Source organism: Heterodontus francisci, chromosome 18, assembly GCF_036365525.1.
Source record: "Heterodontus francisci isolate sHetFra1 chromosome 18, sHetFra1.hap1, whole genome shotgun sequence".
Lineage (NCBI taxonomy): Eukaryota > Metazoa > Chordata > Chondrichthyes > Heterodontiformes > Heterodontidae > Heterodontus > Heterodontus francisci.
In genome coordinates, this window is record NC_090388.1 from 1,490,755 (window position 1) to 1,512,187 (window position 21,433).

The 21,433-nt window shown below is 43.0% G+C and overlaps 1 protein-coding gene across 4 annotated transcripts in view; it reads left to right on the forward strand.

Annotated features, from left to right (window-relative positions):
* zdhhc17 (zinc finger DHHC-type palmitoyltransferase 17) overlaps nt 1-21,433 on the forward strand; it is a 257,851-nt gene that overhangs the window by 182,687 nt on the left and 53,731 nt on the right. For all 4 annotated transcript variants that reach the window (XR_010976802.1, XR_010976801.1, XM_068050092.1 and 1 more), the window contains exon 13: nt 15,537-15,630. Coding sequence is in view for 2 of the 4 variants with exons in the window: in XM_068050092.1 (XP_067906193.1) it covers nt 15,537-15,630 (94 nt within the window). In the remaining 2 variants the exon portion in view is untranslated. The remainder of the gene's footprint in view (nt 1-15,536; nt 15,631-21,433) is intronic.

A 21,433-nucleotide genomic window follows, 5' to 3' on the forward strand; every position in this document is an offset into this window, starting at 1 on the left:
TGGACGGGTTGCACCTGAACAGAGCCGGGACTGAGTTTCTTGCTGAGCGTTTTGCGAGTGCGGTTGGAGAAGGTTTAAGCTAATTTGGCAGGGGGATGGGGACTTGAGAGTAGACTCAGCTGGGACAAAATCAGAAATGAAAATGGAAGGCAGAAAACTAATGAATGAGTCTGGAAGGCAAACGAAACAAAAGTTAGAAAAAAAAAAGTTTGGCAGTGCTCAAGGGTATCTATTTCAATGCAAGGAGTATAGCAAATAAAGCAGATGAGCTGAGGGCACAGATAGACATGTGGCAGTATGATATCATTGTGATTACAGAAACATGACTTAAGGAGAGACAGGAATGGCAGCTCAACGTTCCTGGTTACAGGGTTTTCAGACACAATAGGGAGGGGGATAGGAAAGGAGGGGGAGTGGCAATTTTGGTCAAAGAAGCTATTACAGCTGTGAGGATGGAGGATATGTTGGAAGGTTCATCAAATGAGGCCGTATGGATTGAGCTAAGGAACAAAAAAGGGGCAATCACATTGCTGGGAGTGTACTATAGACCCCCAAACAGTCAGAGGGAGATAGAAGAACAGATATGTCGGCAAATCTCTGAGAAGTGCAAGAACAACAGGGCAGTAATAGGGGATTTTAATTACCCCATTATTAACTGGGATAGTTTTAATCTGAAAGGAAATGAGGGAACAGAATTCTTGAGATGCTTTCAGGAGAACTTTTTGCCCAGAATGTAGCAAGTCCAACAAGAGAGGGGACAGTTTTAGACTGAGTTTTAGGAAATGAAGATGGGCAGGTGGAAGGAGTGGCAGTGGGAGAGCATTTTGGTGGTAGTGATCATAATTCAGTCAGTTTTAACATAATTATGGACAGAGATAGAACAAGAGTTGGAATTCTCGACTGGGGCAAGGCCAATTTTACTAAACTGAGGAGTGATTCAGCTTAAGTGGACTGGAAACAGCTATTTGAAGGGAAATCAGTGTCAGAACAGTGGGAGACATTCAAAGGGGAGATTCAAGGGGTTCAGAGTAAACATGTTCCCACAAAGAAAAAGGGTGAGGCAGTCAAATCTAGAGTCCCATGGATGTCAAGGAGCTTACAGGGTAAGATAAGGCAGAAAAAGAAAGCTTATGTCCGACACCAAGAACTCAATACGACAAAAAGCCGAGAGAAGTATAGAAAGTGGAGGGGTGAAATCGAAAAAGAAATTAGGAAAGCTAAGAGAGGGCATGAAAGAATATTGGCAAGCAAAATCAAGGTGAACCCAAAGATGTTTTATCAATACATTAAGAGTAAGAGGATAACTAAGGAGAGAGTAGGGCCCATAAAAGACCAGAAAAGTAACCTATGTGTACGAGCGGAAAATGTTGGTATAGTTCTTAATGAATACTTTGCGTCTGTCTTCGAAAGAGGGGGACGATGCAGATATTGTAGTTAAGGAGGAGGAGTGTGAAGTATTGGATGTGATAAACAGAGAGAAAGGAAGTATTAATGGGATTAGCATCCTTGAAAGTTGATAAATCACCAGGGCCAGATGAAATGTACCCTAGGCTGTTAAAAGAAGCAAGAGAGGAAATAGCAGAAGGTCTGACCATCATTTTCCAGTCCTCACTGGATACAGGTACGGTGTCGGAGGATTGGAGAACTGCTAACGTTGTACCTCTGTTTAAAAAGGGAGCAAAGGATAAACCGAATAGTTACAGGTCAGTCAGTCTAACCTCAGTAGTGGGCAAATTATTGGAATCTATTCTGAGAGACAGGATAAACTGTCACTTAGAAAGGCACAGGTTAATCAAGGATAGTCAGGAAGGATTTGTTATGGGAAGAGCTTGTTTGACCAACTTGATCAAATTCTTTGAAGTAACAAGGAAGATAGATGAGGGTAGTGCAGTTGATGTGGTCTACATGGATTTTAGCCAGGCTTTTGACAAGGTCCCACATGGCAGACTGGTTAAAAAAATAAAAGCCCATGGGATCCAGGGAAATGTAGCAAGATGGATACAAAATTGGCTTAGTACAGGAAACAAAGGGTAATTGTTGACGGCTGTTTTAGCGACTGGAGGGCTGTTTCCAGTGGCGTTCCGCAGGGCTCAGTACTGGGTCCCCTGCTTTTTGTGGTATATATTAAAGATTTGGACGTAAATGTAGGGGACGTGATCAAGAAGTTTGCAGACGACACAAAGATTGGCCGTGTGGTAGATCGCAAGGAGGATAGCTGTCGGCTGCAGGAAGATATTGACGGTGTGGTCAGATGGACAGAGAAGTGGCAAATGGAATTCAACCTGGAGAAGTGTGAGGTGATGCATTTGGGGAGGTCAAACAAAGCAAAAGATTACACGATTAATGGGAAAATACTGAGAAGTGTAGAGGAATTGAGGGACCTTGGAGTGAATGTCCACAGATCCCTGAAGGTAGCAGGACAGGTCGTTAAGGCGGTTAAGAAGGCATATGGAATCCTTTCCTTTATTATCCAAGGTATAGAATATAAGAGCAGGGAGGTTATGCTGGAACTGTATAATTTATTGGTTAAGCCACAACTTGAGTACTGTGTGCAGTTCTGGTCACCTCATTACAGAAAGGATGTAATTGCACTAGAGAGGGTACAGAGGAGATTTACGAGGATGTTGCCAGGACTGGAAAAATGCAGCTATGAGGAATGATTGGATAGGCCTGGATAGAGTGGAGGTGAAGGGTCTATTCACCATAGCAGAGAGGTCAGTGTGAAGGGTCTATTCACCATAGCAGAGAGGTCAGTGATGAGGGGACATATATTTAAAGTGATTGGTAGGAAGATTAGAGGGGGGATGAGGAAAAACCTTTTCACCCAGAGGGTGGTGGGGGTCTGCAACTCACTGTCTGAAAGGATAGTTGAGGCAGGAACCCTCAACTCATTCAAAAGGAATCTGGATATGCACCTCAAGTGACATAAGCTGAGGGTTTTGGACCAAATGCTGGAAGGTGGGCTTAGAAGAGGTGGATCGTTTTTTGGCCGGCACAGACACGATGGGCCAAGTGGCCTCTTTCTGTGCCTTAAACCTTGTATGATTCTATGATTTAGGCTGGCTCCTTCCACAGCTCCTGGTTGGACTGCTTTCTGTGATGTTGTGATCTCTCTCTCTGAAGGCTACCTTTTAAGGTCAAAATCCATCAGACTAACATGTCTGTTAGTTGACACATGTCCTTCTCTCCTGATGTGACCACACAATGGACCAGGATGTGGAATCTATGGCCATCTATTGATGTCTGGATGGGGACCATTCTGTTATGATGTGGTTACTTCACGCCGCCTTTATCTCAGAAAAATCCATGCAATTCAGGAATGTCTCGATGGTTTTGGGACGAGTGTAGTTAACACCTCTTAGTCTGTAATGTATCCTTGGATCCCTTCGAGACAGTGAGGCAGTTTTTGAATACACAGGCCAGGTCACCTGACCTTTGGCGGCCATCTTTGCAGCACATTGACACTTTCTTAAAAGAAAAGTTAATTTCTAAGTATCTTAAAAGTTAGGAATATGATATGTCTTTACTGGGCATAACCTTCTAGGAATCAGCAGACAGGAGCAGACCTGCAGGAGGAACACGGTGCAGGGAGCAGTTAAATAAAGTCCAAGGATCGCGGCCGACAGCACTTAAATTCCCAGAGAGCAGCGGACAGGAGTCCAGGCGTGCCTGAGTTTGAAAAATAAAAGTGATCAGTGACGTCACAGGAAAGCTGTAAGATGATTGGTTGGTGAATAACTGCTGTTAGAGAGTATCTGTAGATAGCTAGGTTAGTAGACTACTGTTAGGGTGCGTGTATAAATAGCTACAAATTAGAAAAACACTTTCTAAAATTTATGTAACTACCGTACAATTAATTGAGGCACGCAAGCAGAAGGGAAAAGCTGGTGAGTCTACTGTTCTGTTTTATTTTAAAGCAGTAAGGTTTATTACTGAGGTTATTAATACTATTGGTAATATTTTAGTATTGGTAGATTATGTTAACAGTGGTATTGTAGGTTAGTTTTGGTAAGTGGACATTACAGGGAAGCAGGTAGGTGATTGGCTGAGACTTTGGCACTACAAACAACGCAAGAGGGAACAGAAAGCAGCAAGGCACAGGACACTAGTTGGTATCTGGTGGGTATTTTCTTATTTTTTTTTCTGCTGACTTTTATTTTTTCTCTAACATTTACGTCTATCTACTAAGTAGAAGCTGAAATGCCAGTAGTCAGTCGGCGGTTACCCGTTTATCATTTTATTCATAACAATTTTATTGTGTTTATTTAACTTCCAATTTTAGTGCAGTAAATAAATAATTCGAGGCTTGACGGGGCTGCTCAAACCCGTCAAATGCAGATCCTGTGCCATGTGGGGATTCCAGGACCCTGCCCATGTCCTGGACAACTACATGTGCAGAAAGTGCCACCAAATGCAAAATCTCGAGCGCTGAATCTTGGAATTCGAGGTGTAGCTGGAGTCATTGAAGTGCATTCGCGAGGTTGAGAGATACGTGGATAGCATGTTTCAGGAGGTGGTCACCCCGCAGCTTAGAGTGCAGTCAGAGAGGAACTGGGTGGCTGCCAGACAGACAAGAGAGATAAGGTAGGCTGTGCAGGAGACCCCGGAAGGCATCCCACTTTCTAACCGGTATTCAGTTCTGAGTACCGATGGGAGAGAGGGTTCCTCTGGAACGCAGCGAGAGTCATGACCAGAGCACCTTGGGTGGCTCAGCTGTGCAGTGAGTGAGGAGAAAATACAGGAGAGCAATAGTGGCAGGGGATTCTGTAGTTAGGGGAACAGACAGACATTTCTGTGATCATAGACATGATTCCAGAATGATATTCTGCCTCCCTGGTGCAAGGGTCATGGATATCGCCGAGCAGCTACAGAGCATTCTGGAGAGCGAGGGTGCACAGCCAGAGGTCGTAGGCTTCATTGGGAGCAATGATATAGGTAGAAAAAAGGATGAGGTCCTGCAGGCTGAGTTTAGGGAGTTGGGAAAGAGATCAGCAAGCAGGACCTCAAAGGTAGTAATCTCCAGATTACTCCCAAGGCCACATGCTAGCGAGTATAGAAATAGGAGAATACACCAGATGAATGCATGGCTGGAGAGATGGTGCAGGAGGGAGGGCTTCAGATTTCTGGGGAAGGTGGGACTTGTACAAGCTGGACGGTCTACACCTGAACAGGACTGGGACGAATATCCTTGCAGGAAGGTTTGCTAGTGCTGTTAGGGATGGTTTAAACTAGTTTGGCAGGGGGATGGAAACCTGAGGGCAGTTTCAGATAGCACAAATTCCGAGCAGGGAACGGGAGGCAGAAAATTAGCAAGTGACTCTGAAAGACAGAAGAAGCAGAAGTTAGAATGTGTGCAGCACAGGAATTTGGCAGTGTTAAAAGGTATTTATTTAAATGCAAGGAGTATAGTAAATAAAGCCGACGAGCTGAGGGCACAGATAGACACATGGCCACATGATATCATTGCAATAACGGAATTTTGGCTTAAAGAGGAGCAAAAATGGCAGCTCAACATCCATGTATATAGATTTTGCAGGCAGGATAGTGAGGGGGCTAAAAAAAAAAAAGGAGGGAGTGCAGCATTATTGGTTAAAGAATCAATTAAAGCTGTGAGGTGGGATGATATGCTAAATGAGGCCATATGGGTGGAGATCGGAAATAAAAAAAGGGCAGCCACACTTCTAGGAGTGTAATTTCGACCCCCAAATAGTGAGAGGGAGATAGAAGAACAAATGTGTTGGCAAATTTATGAGTGCAAAAACAACAGAACAACAGTAGTTGGGGATTTCAACTACCTTAATATCAACTGGGATACAAACAGTGTGAAGGGCACAGAGGGCACAAAATTCTTCAACTGCATTCAGGAGAACTTTTTTAGCCAGCACGTAACGAGCCCAACGACTGGGGACGCAATTCTAGATTTAGTCTTCGGAAATGAAGTGGATGAAGTAGCAGTGGGTGACATTTTGGAGATAGTAACCATAATACAGTTAGTTTTCGCAAGATTATGGAAAGAGACAGAGATAGAACAGGAGTATAAGTTCTAAATTGGGGGAAGGCAAATTTTACCAAGTTGGGAGGTGATCTGGTGAAAGTGCACTGGATACAGCTACTTGAAGGAAAATCAGTGGCAAACCAGTGGGAGACATTCAAAAGCAAGACTCGACGGGTTCAGAGTAGACACGTCCCCACAAAGATAAAGGATGGTATGGCCAAATCTATACCCCACCTGGTTATCTAGAAGCATACAGGGTAAGCTAAAGCATAAAAAGAAATCTTATGACAGTCACAAAAAACGTCATACTTTAGAAAGCCTAGAAGAGTTTAGAAAGTGCAGGGGTGAAGTAAAAAAGGAAATTAGGGTAGCAAAGGGAGGGCATGAAAAATATTGGCAGTGCGAGGAATGCACTGTCTTTTCTAGTTCCATTTCTCCACAGCTCACAACATATATTTTTTAAATGTTTACCCAGTTACAGTTGCAGTCAATCATATACTCGACTCTTTACCCCAGAATAAAATACACTAACAAGGTTTATTTAATAAACAACAGAATGATCAGTTTATTACAAAACAAGACTTAATCAGTAATAAAGCAAAGCATTAACACAGATTAAAATATGAAAGTTCCCCTTTTTAAATTTCCCACGCACAAACTCTCTTTCACTCTGAAAAAATACAGAAATTCTCTCTGCAGAGGTCTGTTACCAAAAAATAGACAAAAAAGAATAATTTGGCAAAATACTTGCTCAGTCTTGAAGGAAAAAAGAGAAGATATGGAAAGATGTCTGGTGTCCCAAATAGACGTAGATGGCTGTCACAGGGATCTTTCTAGAGCAGTTCTTTTCAGATGATGTTGAGGATCCGTTTGGCAGGCTTTTCAGGAGAAATGCGGCATCAGTTTCTCAATTTCTTACACTTGATTCTCAGGAAGTTCTCAAAGAGATGGAAGACGGTGAGCTGATGGTGGCTGCTCTCTTGGCTGGTTTTCTCCAACTGTCTTCAAAATAGCTCACACCCCAACACACTGTCCAAAGTGAAACCAAAACAATATCTCGAGTCCAGCCTCCTGACCCCTATAGTGCTTGATCTGTCATTTCTCTGTAAACATCTTCCCCAGGTCTCCAAGGTTTCTGTTGTTTATTACTTAAAGCACATGACTTCCAGCAGGGCTCTTTTTAAACAACATCCCTGTGTCCTTTCAGTGAACTGTCAACAACAAAGCAAAGTCCAGCTTGTATGAAATCTTCAGCTTTCCAATGAATCCATCTTCATAATTTAAATATAAGTCCTAAAAACATATACTGAACAAAAGTGGCGCAGTGGTTAGCACCGCAGCCTCACAGCTCCTGTGACCACGGGTTTCCGCGAGGTGCTCCGGTTTCCTCCCACAGCCAAAGACTCGCAGGTTGATAGATAAATTGGCCATTGTAAATTGCCCCTAGTGTAGGGAGGTGGTAGGGGAATTGAGGGGATGTTGTAGAATGTGGGATTAATGTAGGATTAGTATAAATGGGTGGTTGATGGTCGGCATAGACTCGGTGGGCCGAAGGGCCTTTTTCAGTGCTGTATCTCTAAATAAATAAAATAAAAAATGTAGAAACACTTTCATAACAGCAAGTAAAATCAAGGAAAACCCAAAGATATTTTATCAGTGCATTAAGAGCAAGATGATAACTAAGGAAAGGGTAGGACCTATCAGAGATGTACAAGAGAACTTGTGCATGGATGCAGAAGATGTGGGCAGGGTTCTTAATGAGTACTTTGTCTCTGTCTTCACAAAGGAGAGCTATGATGTAGACATTGTAGTTAAAGAGGAGTGTGAAATATTAGATACGATGAGCATAATGAGAGAGGAAGTACTGGAGGGTCTGACATCCGTGAAAGTGGATAAATCACCAGGGCCGGATGGATTGCATCCCAGGTTGTTAAAGGAAGCCAGGGAGGAAATAGTGGATGCTCTGAAGATCATCTTCAAATCCTCACTAGATACAGGCGAGGTACCAAAGGATTGGCGGTCTGCAAACGTTGTACCATTGTTTAAAAAGAGTGCAAGGGATAGGCCAAATAATTATTGGCCGGTCAGTCTGACCTCGGTGGTGGGCAAATTATTAGAACCAGTTCTGAGAGATAGGATAAATTGTCACTTAACAAGGCACAGATTAATCAGCGATAGTCAGCATGGATTTGTCAAGGGAAGTTCGTGTCTTACTAACTTAATTGAATTCTTTGAGGAAGTAAAAAGGGGGATTGTTGAGGGTAGTGCAGTGGATGTTGTCTACATGGATTTTAGTAAGACATTTAACAAGGTCCCACATGGCAAACTGGTCAGAAAAGTAAAAGCCCATGGGATACAGGGGAATGTGGCGAGTTGGATCCAAAATTGACTCTGAGAGGAAACAAAGGGTAATGGTCAATGGGTGTTTTTGTGAATGGAAGGCTGTTTCCAGTGGGGTTCCACAGGGCTCAGTGTTGGGCTCCTTGCTGTTTATATTGTATATATTAATGATTTGGACTTATGTGGGAGGCACGCTTGGGAGATTTGCAGATGACACAAAAATTGGCCTTGTGGTTGACAGTGAAGAGGATAACCGTAGACTCCAGAATGATATAAATTTTTTGATTGGTTGGTTGAGTGGGTGGAAAAGTGGCAAATGGAATTCAATCCGCAGAAGTGTGAGGTAATGCATTTGGGGAGAGCAAACAAAGCGAAGGAATACACAATAAATGGGAGGATATTGAGAGGGATAGAAGTGAGAGACCTTGGAATGCATGTCCACAGGTCCCTGAAGGTGGCAGATAGGGTGGATAGAGTGGTGAAGAAAGCATATGGAATGCTTTCCTTTATTGGCCGAGGTGTAGAATACAAAAGCAGGGATGTAATGCTGGAACTGTATAAAATGCTGGTTAGGCCACAGCTGGAGTATTGCGTACAGTTCTGGTCACCACATTATAGGAAGGACAGAATTGTTCTGGAGAGAGTACAGAGGAGATTTACAAGAATGTTGCCAGGACTTGAAAATTGCAGCTGTGAGGTCAGATTGGTTTCCTTAGTATAGGGGAGGCCGGGGTGGGGGGTGGGCTTACTTGTGGTGTACAAATTTATGAGGGGTCTTGGTAGAGTAGACAAGAAGGACCTCTTTCCCCTAGCGGACAGATCAATTACCCGGGTGCACAGATTTAAGGTGATTGGTAGAAGGATTAGAGGGGGCATGAGGAAAAACTTTTTCACCCAGAGGGTGGTGGGTGTGTGGAATTCACTGCCAGGAACCAAAGTGGAGGCAAAAACCCTCAACTCATTTAATAGGCACCTGGACATGCAGCTGAAATGCTGTAACCTGCAAGGCGCAGTGGTTAGCACTGCAGCCTCACAGCTCCAGCGACCCGGGTTCAATTCTGGGTACTGCCTGTGTGGAGTTTGCAAGTTCTCCCTGTGTCTGCGTGGGTTTCCTCCGGGTGCTCCGGTTTCCTCCCACATGCCAAAGACTTGCAGGTTGATAGTTAAATTGGCCATTATAAATTGCCCCTAGTATAGGTAGGTGGTAGGGAAATGTAGGGACAGGTGGGGATGTGGTAGGAATATGGGATTAGTGCAGGATTAGTGTAAATGGGTGGTTGATGGTCGGCACAGACTCGGTGGGCCGAAGGGTCTGTTTCAGTGCTGTATCTCTAAACTAAACTAAGCTACGGACCAGGTGCTGGAAGGTGGGATTAGATTGGGCGGCTAGTTTTTTCAGCTGGCACAGACATGATTGGCTGAATGGCCTCTTTGTGTGCTGTAACCTTTCTATAGCTCTATAACAATTACAATTGAAAAATCTAAACCTCAAGTTATGCCATTTAGACAAAAGACATTTCAGGTGCTACTGAGCTAAACATTAGTAGCATTAGGAACTGGAGAAGGCCTTTGGGCCTGCCGCTCATTCGATTAGATCATGGCTGATCTGAACCTCAACTGCATTTTCCTGCCGTTGCCCCACGAGAATCGTCATCCAAAGGTCATGGGTTGCTTCCAAAAACAAAGACGTTTTCTGGATATAAAGTGGCACAGGATATTGGGCAAATTTTAGAAACCAGAAAAGGATGGCTTAAAAATAAGTGAGAAATTAGAGTATGAGAGCAAACCCCTGCCAAAAAAATGAAAACAGGCAGTAAAAACTACTTCAAGTATATAAAAAGAAAGAGAGCTAATGTTCAGCGTTGTTCCCTTCACGGATGAGACTGGGGAATTAATGCAAAAGAAGGAAATATTTATTTAGAGATACAGCACTGAAACAGGCCCTTTCGGCCCACCGAGTCTGTGCCGACCAACAACCACCCATTTATACTAACCCTACAGTAATCCCATATTCCCTACCACCTACCTACACCAGGGGCAATTTACAATGGCCAATTTACCTATCACCTGCAAGTCTTTGGCTGTGGGAGGAAACCGGAGCACCCGGCGAAAACCCACGCAGTCACAGGGAGAACTTGCAAACTCCGCACAGGCAGTACCCAGAATTGAACCCAGGTCCCTGGAGCTGTGAGGCTGCGATGCTAACCACTGCACCACTGTGCCGCCCTAATGGCAGAGACTTTGAACAAATATTTTGCATTTGTTTTCACACTGGAAGACACAAAAAGCATCCCAGGAATAGTGGAAAATCAAGAGGCAAAAGACGGGGTGGAGCTTAAAACAATCACTATCACTGGAAAAAAGTACTCGGAAAACGAATGGGACTGAAGGTTGACAAGTCCCCTGGACCTGATGACTTGCATCCTAGGGTCTTAAAAGAAGTGGCTGCAGAGATAGTGGATGCATTAGTTGTAATCTTCCAAAATTCTCTAGATTCTGGAAAGATCCTAGCAGATTGGAAAACTGCAGATGTAACACCTCTGTTCAAGAAAGGAGGGAGACAGAAAGCAGGAAACTATAGGCCAGTTAGCCTATCACCTGTCATTGGGAAATTGCTCAAATCCATTATTAAGAAAGTAGAAGCAGGACATTTAGAAAATCAATATGCAATCAGGCAGAGTTAACATGGTATTAGGAAAGGAAAATTGTGTTTGACAAATGTATTAGAGTTCTTTGAGGATATAACAACCAGAATGGATAAAGGGGAACCAGTAGATGTAGTGTATTTGGATTTCGAAAAGGCATTGGATGAAGTGCTACATAAAAGGTGATGAGAGCTTTTGGTGTTGGGGGTAACATATTCATATGGATAGAGGATTGGCTAACTATCAAGAAGTAGAGAGTCAGGATAAATGGGTCATTTTCAGGTTGGCAAACTGTAACTAGTGGAGTACCACAGGGATCAGTGCTGGGACCTCAACTATTTACAATCTACATTAATGACTTGGATGAAGGGACCAAGTGTATTGTAGCCAAATTTGCATACGATACAAAGATAGGTAGGAAAGCAAGTTGTAAGGAGGACATAGTGTCTGCAAAGAGATATAGATAGGCTGTGAGTGAGCAAAAATTTGGCAGATGGAATAATGTGGGAAAATGTGAGGTGGTCCATTTTGACGAGAACAAAAGAAAAGCAGAATATTATTTAAATGGAGAGAGACTGCAGAATGTTGCAGTACAGAGGGATCTGTGTGTCCTTGTACATGAATCTCAAAAAACTAACATGCAGGTACAGTACGAATTAGGAAGACAAATGGAATGTTGACATTTATTGCAAGGGGAATGGAATTTAAAAGTAGGGAGGTCTTGCCAAAATTTTACAGGGCATTGGTGAGACCGCACATGGAATACTGCGTAGTTTTGGTCTCCTTACTTCAGGAGGGATATGCTTGCATTGGAAGCAGTTCGGAGAAAGTTGACTAGGCTGATTTCTGGGATTGAGGGGTTGTCTTATGAGGAAAGGTGGGGCATGTTGGGCCTATACTTAGTGGAGTTTAGAAGAATGATGGGTGAACATATTGAAATGTAGAAGATTTCAAGGGGGCTTGACAGGGTAGATGCTGAGAGGCTGTTTCCCCTCATGGGGAAGATCTAGCACTAGAGGGTACAGTCTCAGAATAAGGGGCCTCTCTTTTAAGACTGAAATGAGGAGGAATTTCTTCTCTGAGGGTCGATAGTGTTTGGAATTCTCTTGCCCAGAGAGTAGTGGAGGCTGGGTCATTGAATATATTCAAGGCTGAGTTAGACTGATTTTTGATCTACAAAGGAGTCAAGGCCGTGATCTTATTGAAAGACGGAGCATGTTCGAAGGGCAAAATGGCCTACTCCTGGTCCTATTTCTTATGATCTTATTGCATTGCTGTTAACCCACAAAGTTTTTTTGTTTAGATTTTGTTTTTAATATTGACACCTTAAGCAGGAAATCAGCTGCATATCAAATGATTTATGCTTTAAATTTGAACTTTTTGTCCATTAGAAAAAATATGTATTTATTATGACTAAAAAAATAGCTGATCCTTAGCAGATTAGACATGTGTCAAAGTTGAATGGGAGAGGCTGTTTACAGGTAAAGGGACATCTGGCAAATGGGAGGCTTTTAAAAGTGAGATAGGAAGAGTGCAGGGCCGGCATGTTCCTGTTAGATGGAAGGGCAAGGCTGGCAAGTTTAGGGAACCTTGGTTGACGAGTGATATTGAGGGTCTGGTCAGGACAAAGAAGGAGGCATATGTCAGGTATAGGCAGCTGGGATCAAGCGAGTCCCTCGAGGAGTATAGGGGATGTAGGACTACACTTAAGAAGGAAATTAGGAGGGCAAAAAGGGGCCATGAGATTTCCCTAGCAGTTAAGATAAAAGAGAATCTTAAAAGATTCTATAAGTATATTGAGAGTAAAAGGGTAGCTAGGGAGAGAGTAGGTCCCCTTAAGGATCAGTGTGGCAATCTATGTGTGGAGCCACAGGAAATGGGCGAGGTCTTAAATGGATATTTCTCGTTCGTATTTACCGTGGAGAAGGTCATAGAAGCTAGTGAGTTCAAGGAAGGGAACACCAATATCCTGGAGCATATCAACATTATAAAGGAGGAGGTGTTGGAGGTTTTGAAGCGCATTAAGGTGGATAAATCCCCAGGGCCTGACCAGGTGTATCCTACGATGCTATGGGAAGCAAGGGAAGAGATTGCTGGGGCCCTGGCAGAGATTTTTGTATCATTGTTAGCCACGGGTGAGGTACCGGAAGACTGGAGGATAGGTAATGTTGTGCCTTTATTTAAGAAGGGCAGCAGGAATAAGCCAGGGAACTACAGGCCGGTGAGTCTTACATCAGTGGTGGGAAAGTTATTGGAAGGGATTCTGAGACACAGGATCTATATGCATCTGGAAAGGCATGGTCTGATTAGGGATAGTCAGCATGGCTTTGTGTGTGGGAAATCATGTCTCACGAATTTGATTGAGTTTTTCGAGGAGGTGACCAAGAGGATTGACGAGGGCAGGGCGATGGACGTTGTCTACATGGACTTTAGCAAGGCCTTTGACAAGGTCCCGCAATGGTAGGCTGGTCCAGAAGGTTCGAACACGTGGGATCCAGGGTGAGCTAGCAAATTGGATACAAAATTGGCTTGGTGATAGGAGGCAGAGGGTGGTAGTGGAGGGTTGTTTTTCAGATTGGAGGCCGGTGACTAGTGGTGTGCTGGAGGGATCGGTGCTGGGCCCTCTGTTGTTTGTCATATATATTAATGACTTGGATGTGAATGTAAGGGGCATGATTAATAAGTTTGCAGATGACACCAAAATTGGTGGTATAGTGGACAGTGAAGAAGGTTGTCTAAGGTTACAACAGAATATAGATCAACTGGGAAAGTGGGCAAGAGATTGGCAAATGGAATTTAACGCAGACAAGTGTGAAGTGATGCATTTTGGGAAGTTAAATCAGGGCAGGACATATACAATGAATAAAAGCAAAATACTGCGGATGCTGGAAATCTGAAACAAAAACAAGAAATGCTGGAATCACTCAGCAGGTCTGGCAGCATCTGTGGAAAGAGAAGCAGAGTTAACGTTTCGGGTCAGTGACCTAGACAATGAATGGCAGGGCCCTGGGGAGTGTTGTTGAGCAGAGAGACCTTGGGGTGCAAGTATACAGTTCCCTGAAAGCGGTGGTGAAGAAGGCATATGGCATGCTTGCCTTCATCGGCCGAGGCATTGAGTACAAGAGTTGGGACGTCATGTTACAGTTGTACATAACATTGCTAGGCCGCATTTGGAGTACTGTGTGCAGTTCTGGTCGCCGCACTACAGGAAAGATGTGATTAAGCTGGAGAGGGTGCAGAAAAGATTCACAGGGATGTTGCCTGGTTTAGAGGGCTTGAGGTATAAAGAGAGATTGGATAGGCTGGGTCTGTTTTCCCTGAAGCGAAGGAGGCTGAGAGGGGACATGATAGAGGTATATAAAATTGAGAGGCATAGATAGGGTAGATAGCCAGAGTCTGTTTTCCATGGTAGGGGTGACTAAAACTAGAGGGCATAGATTTCAGGTCAGAGGGAGGAGGTTTAAAGAGGATCAAAGGGGTAAATTTTTCACACAAAGAATAGTGGGTATCTGAAATGAGCTGCTTGAGGAGGTGGTGGAGGCAGGAACAGTAGCGACATTTAAGAGGCATCTGGACAGGTACTTGAATGAGCAAGGCATAGAGGGATATGGAATTAATGCAGGCAGGTGGGATTAGTATAAATAGGGATTATGGTCGGCATGGACACGGTGGGCCGAAGGGCCTGTTTCTATGCTGTACGACTCTATGACTCTACTGCAGAAGCTGGAAATATGAAATAAATGGCGTAAGTGTCTTTGGCTCCACTCCCTCACTCATGTCCTATTCCCAACTGGAACTTCCCTTCCTGGGGATGCTGTTGCTACTGTGTCCACTGCTTGGGCTGTTTTACTTATTCTCCAAGGCTCAGAGGTTGGGGCAAAGACCAGGGGTGCAGTTTCAATGTGGTTGTGTTACTGGACTAGTAACCCAGAAACCTGGTCTAATGATGGAGACGTGAGTTTATATCCCAGCACAGCAGCTTGGGAATTTAAATTCAGTTAATTAATAAATCTGGAATAAAAGCTGGTGTCAGTAATGGTGACCATGAAACACACGGACTGTTGTAAAAACCTATCTGGTTCAATAATGTCCTTTAGGGAATTAAATCTGCCATCCTTACCCAGTCTGGCCTATGTTTCTATAGGGTTCAAAGGATATGGGAACAGGTTACTGAGTTGGATGATCAGCCATGATCATAATGAATGGCGGAGCAGGCTCGAAGGGCCGAATGGCCTACTCCTGCTCCTATTTTCTATGTTTATACGTAACTTGTGACCCACAACAAAGGGGTTGACTCTTAAATTCCTTCTGAAATGGCCAAGCAAGCTTCTCAGTTGTATTCAAGAAGGCAGCTCATCACCGCCTTCTCGGAGCAATTAGGGATGGGCAGTAAATACTGGCATTGTCACAACGCCCACATCCCATGAATGAATTAAGAAAAGAGTTCCAGTAAATTCAGGAATTTGTAAGACATGTACACACCCAGTAGCTACAAAAACATTGTGTTTCTTCACAGCACTACTTTGTGTTCAATGTGGTTTGTGTTTTCTAATCAGATCCAGAAGCCAGTTCGGTCCAAGCATTGTGCCGTGTGCAACAGGTGCATCGCCAAGTTTGATCATCACTGTCCATGGGTTGGTAACTGTGTGGGTAAGTCTCAGCACTCACTTGATCCTGAAGCAATGCAGGGATGTAGTCAGAGCTAATACCATTGGACAATTGACAGTAAAGCATAAATGGGATTAAATAGAATGCACAGCACAGAAACAGGCCATTCGGCCCAACTAGTCTCTGCCTGTGTTTATGCTCCACATGAGCCTCCCACCCTATTTCACCTAACCCTATCAGTAATGTTTCTGTTCCTTTCTCCCTCATGTTCTTGCCTAGCTTTCTCTTAAATGCATCTGTACTATTCATCTCAACTACTCCATGTGAATTTCTCCTCAATTCCTTAGTGACTATCTTATATTTATGATCACAACACAAAAGCAAAATACTGCAGATGCTGGAAATCTGAAGTAAAAACAGAAAATGCTGGAAATACTCAGCAGGTCTGGCAGCATCTGTCCAGAGGGAAACAGTTAGCATTTCAGGTCGATGACCTTGTATTTATGACCCCTAGTTTTGGATTCCCCCCCCCACCCCCCCCCCCACCCCGCCAGCCCATAACTGGAAACGTCTTATCAATATCTACCATATCAAACCCTTTCACAATTTTAAAGGCTTCTATCAGGTCACCTTCTAGAGAAAACATCCGCAGCCTGTTGAGTCTTTTCTGTTTGTCACAGGTACATGAGGAAGCCATTTAACCCCTCGAGCTTGTTCCATTATTCAACAAGATCATGGCTGATCTGTGACCTAACTCCATATACCCACCTTTGCCCCATATCCCTTCATACCTTTGGATAACAAAAATTTATTAATCTCAGATTTAAAACTAACAATTGATGTAGCATCAATTGCCATTTGTGGAAGAGAGTTCCAAACTGCTCCCACCCTTTGTGTGTAAAAGTGTTTCCTAATTTCACTCCTGAAAGATCTGGCTGTGATTTTTAGACAATGTCCCCTAGTTCTAGACTCCCCAACCAGCAGAAATAGTTTATCTTTATCCACCCTATCTGTTCTCTTCAATATCTTGAAAACATCAATCAAGTCACCCTTTAACCTTCTAAATCCCAGGAAATACAACCCTAGTTTGTGTAATCGCTCCACATAATTTAACCCTTGGAGTCCAGGTATAATTCTGGTAAATGTACACTGCACTCTGTCCAAGACCAGTATATCCTTCCTGAAGTGCAGTGCCCAGAGCTGCTCACAGTAACTCCAGGTGAGGTCCAACCATTGTTTGTATAGCTGAAGCATGACTTCACCCCCTTGTATTCTAGTCCTCCAGATATAAAGGCCAGCATTCCATTAGCCTTTATGATTATTTTCTGTAACTGTTCATGACATTTCAAAGATCTGTGTGCTCAGATGCCCAAGTCTCTTTAGACCTCTAAAGTGAAACAGAGAATGCTGGAGATGCTCAGCAGGTCTGGCGGCATCTGTGGAGAGAGAAACTGAGTTAATGTTTCAGGTCAATGACCCTTCATCAGAACTGTTCCTGGAGCGTTGCCTCTGTTTCTCTCTGGACAGATGCTGCCAGACCTGCTGAGTATTTCCAGCATTCTCTGTTTTTATTTCAGATTTCCAGCATCTGCAATATTTTGCTTTTCTCTTCAGACCCACACTTACTACGTTTTCACTGTTTAGAAAGTACTCTGTTCTACCCACTTTAGGTCACATTCTGCCAATTACAGTACCTGTCCATTATCCCTACTCTTTCTCCTGCCACTCAGCCAATTTCCTAACCAGGTCAATAACTTGCCAACAATTCCTTAAGCTTTAACTTGAGCTATAACTCTCTTATGAAGGACATTATCAAATGCCTTCCTGAAGTCTTCTAAACTTTCAGTTCTGGTAACATCCATGTAAATATGTTTTTCATTTTTTCCAATGCCTCTATCTTCAGATTTCTGAGGCATTGGGACCGGTTCCGGGGCAGGTGGGACCTGTACAAGATGGACGGGCTACACCTTAACAGGACCGGAACTAACATCCTCACAGGGAGATTTGTTGGTGCTGTTGGGGAGGGTTTAAACTAGCTTGTCAGGGGGATGGGAACCTTAATTGGAAAGAAGTAAAGCTGGTAATAGGAGGTAGAAAAGTAGCAAGTGACATTAGAAGGCAGGCGAAACAAAGGCAAGCATCGACGAGGCTTAGAATGCAGAATGTCAAGAAGACAAGGTTAAGGGCAGTCTACCTGAATGCACGCAACATTTGCAATAAGGTAGATGATTTAAAGGCCCAAATTGAGGTAAATGGTAATGATCTAATTGCCATAACGAAAACATGACTACAGGGTGACCAAGACTGGGAACTGAATATTCAAGGATATTCGACATTTAGGAAGGACAGGCGAAAAGGAGGTGGTGTTGCACTGATAAGGGATGGGATCAGTACATTAGTAAGGGAGGATGTCAGATTGGAAGAACAAAATGTGGAATCTGTTTGGGTGGAGTTAAGAAACAGCAATGGGCAGCAAACATTGGTAGGAGTTGATTATAGGCCACTGAACAGTAATGGTAGCGTGGGGCATGGTATTAATCAGGAGATTAGAGAAGCATGTGACATGGGTAATATAGTAATCATGGGTGACTTCAGTCTGCATATAGACTGGGTAAACCTAATGAGCACTAATGCTGTGGAGGACGAGTTTCTGGAGTGTGTTAGAGATGGTTTTCCAGAGCAGTATATTGAGGAACCGACTAGTGAACAGGCTATTTTATATCTGGTATTATGTCATGAGAATTAATAATCTTGTTGTAACAGAACCTTTAGGGATGCGTGACCATAATATGGTAGAATTTTATATTATGTTTAAAAGTGTGGTAACTCAATCTGAAGCCAGGGTGTTAAATTTGAACAAAGGAAATTATGAAGGTATGAGGGACAAGTTGGCTGAGGTGGATTGGGAAAATACATTAAAAGGTATGACAGTACATAGGCAATGGATAGTCTTTAAAGAATTATTACATAGTTTGCAACAACTATACATTCCTTCAAGGCACAAAAACTCCAAAAGTAAAGGCAGTCAACCGTGGATAGTAAAGGAAGTTAAGGATTGTATAAGATTAAAAGAAAAGACCTATAAAGTTGCCAGAAATAATAATAATAAACCTGAAGATTGGGAGGATTTTAGAATACAGCAAAGGAGGATGAAGAAACCGATAAAGGGAGAATAGAATTTGAATGTAAGATAGCAAAAAATATAAAAACGGACTGTAAAAGCATCGATAGGTACGTAAAAGGGAAACATTTGGCAAAGACAAATGTGGGTCCATTACAGACATAGACAGGAGAATTTATAATAGCGAATGGAGACATGGCAGGGAAGCTAAATGATTACTTGGTGTCTGATTTCACTGAGGAAGATGCAAGAAATCTCCCAGAATTAGCGATCCAAGGGGTTAGGAGGAATGAGGAATTGAAGGAAATTAGTATTAGTAAGAAGGTTGTATTGGAGAAATTAATGGGGCTGAAGGTTGATAAGTCCCCAGGACCTGATATTGTACATCCCAGAGTGTTGAAAGAGGTAGCTATGGAGATAGTGGATGCTTTGGTGATCATCTTCCAAAAGTCTATAGATTCTGGAGCGGTCCCTGCAGATTGGAAGGGAGCAAATGTCATCCCACTATTTCAGAAGGGAGGGAGAGAGAAAACAGGGAATTACAGACCTGTTAGCCTTACATCAGTCTTTGGGAAAATGCTGGAATCTATTCTAAAGGATGTGATAAATGGACACTTGGATAATAATGATCTGATTGGGCATAGTCAACATGGATTTATGAATGGGAAATCATGTTTGACGAACCTGTTGGAGTTTTTTGAGGATGTTACGAACAGAATTGATAAAGGGGAGTCGGTGGATGTGGTATACTTGGATTTTCAGAAGGCTCTTGATAAAGTCCCCCACAGGAGGTTGGTTAGCAAAATTAAAGCACATGGGATAGGAGGTAATATACTGGCATGGATTAAGGATTGGTTAACAGGCAGAAAGCAGAGAGTAGGAATAAATGGGTCATTCTCGCGTTGGCAGGCTGTGACTAGTGGGGTACCGCAGGGATCAGTACTTGGGCCCCAGCTGTTCACAATATATATCAATGATTTGGATGTGGGGACCAAATGTAATATTTCCAAGCTCGCAGATGACACAAAACTAGGTGGGAATGTGTGTTGTGAGGAAGATTCAAAGCATCTTCAAGGGGATTTGGACAGACTTAGTGAGTGGGCAAGAACATGGCAAATGAAATATAATCTGGAAAAATGTGAGGTTATCCCCTTTGGTAGGAGGAACAGATGCGCAGAGTATTACTTAACTGGTATGAGATTAGAAAGTGTAGATGTACAAAGGGACCTGGGTGTCATTGTCAATAAGTCACTGAAAGCTAACATGCAGGTGCAGCAAGTAATTAAGAAGGCTAATGGTATGTTAGCCTTTATGGCAAGAGGAGTTGAGTCCAGGAGTAGTGAAGTCTTGCTTCTATTGTATAGACTGCACTTGGAGTATTGTGTGCAGTTTTGGTCCCCTTACCTTAAGAAGGATATTATCGCCATAGAGGGAGTGCAACGAAGATTCACCAGACTTGTTCCTGGGATGGCGGGACTGTCCTATGAAGAGAGACTGGGGAAACTGGGCCTGTATTCTCTAAAGTTTCGAAGAATGAGAGGTGATCTCATTGAAACATACAAAATACTTAAAGGGATAGACAGGGTAGATGCAGCTCAGATGTTTCGCCTGGTTGGGGAGTCTAGAACCAGGGGACATAATTTCCAAATAAGGGGGAAGCCACTTAGGACAGAGATGAGGAGAAATTTCTTTACTCAGAGGGTTGTAAATCTTTGGAATTCTCTACCCCAGAGGGCTGTGGAAGCTCAGTCATTGAGTATGTTTAAAGCAGAGATTGACAGATTTCTAAATACAAACGACATAAGGGGATATGGGGATAGTGTGGGAAAAAGGCATTGAAGTGGATGATCAGCCTCAATCATATTGAATGGCAGGGCAGGCTCGATGTGCTGAATGGCCTACTCCTGCTCCTATGTTCTATGTTCTTTTTATAATGTGGAGATGAGAACTGTGCACAGTACTTCTGAGTGCGATATTAAAGATAACACCAGAGGACACGCAAGTGTAGTGCGTAAATATTGAAGCGTAGAATTAAAACCAAAACCCAAACCTTGCTGCTTGAGGTCGGAAGGAAGGAAAAACAAACACTCATCTGGATTTCCTAATCAGTGTTGTTCTAACGCCTACATTAACCTATTTATTTTAAATGGCTTAACGCGCATTGGAAAACCTGGGCCGCTGTATTTTAAATGGTTTAACGGGGATGGGAAGGAACGAGGTTGGAAAGATTCTAAGTGATATAATGAAGATTACTAGTGATGTAAAGAAGAAATTGGACAAATCCCACTGAGTCTTCGGAGCAATTCAGAGTGGATAGATGCAAACTATCAATAATAAATCAAACTGAAAATGCTAGAGCCATTCAGCAGCCTCTGTGGCGAGAGAAACAGAGTTAATGCTTCAGGTCGATGACCTTTCACCAGAACTGGAAAAAAAAGAGATGTAACAAGTTTTAAGTAAGTACAGAGGTAGGGAGAAGGAGGAGAGGAGGAAAGAACACAAGGGAAATCTCTGTGATAGTGTAGAATCCTGAAGAGATTAATTGGCAAAAGGATGATTGTGCGAGGCAAAAGGGGATGGTAATGGGACAAGTGAAGAAACAGAAGATAATCCAGAATAGATTATAAATAGTGTAGGCTTTATGTACAGCATCATAACTTCAAATATATCTATTAGAAATATTTAATACTGCTTTTGTGCTGTCCTGAAAAGTCCTAAATCGAC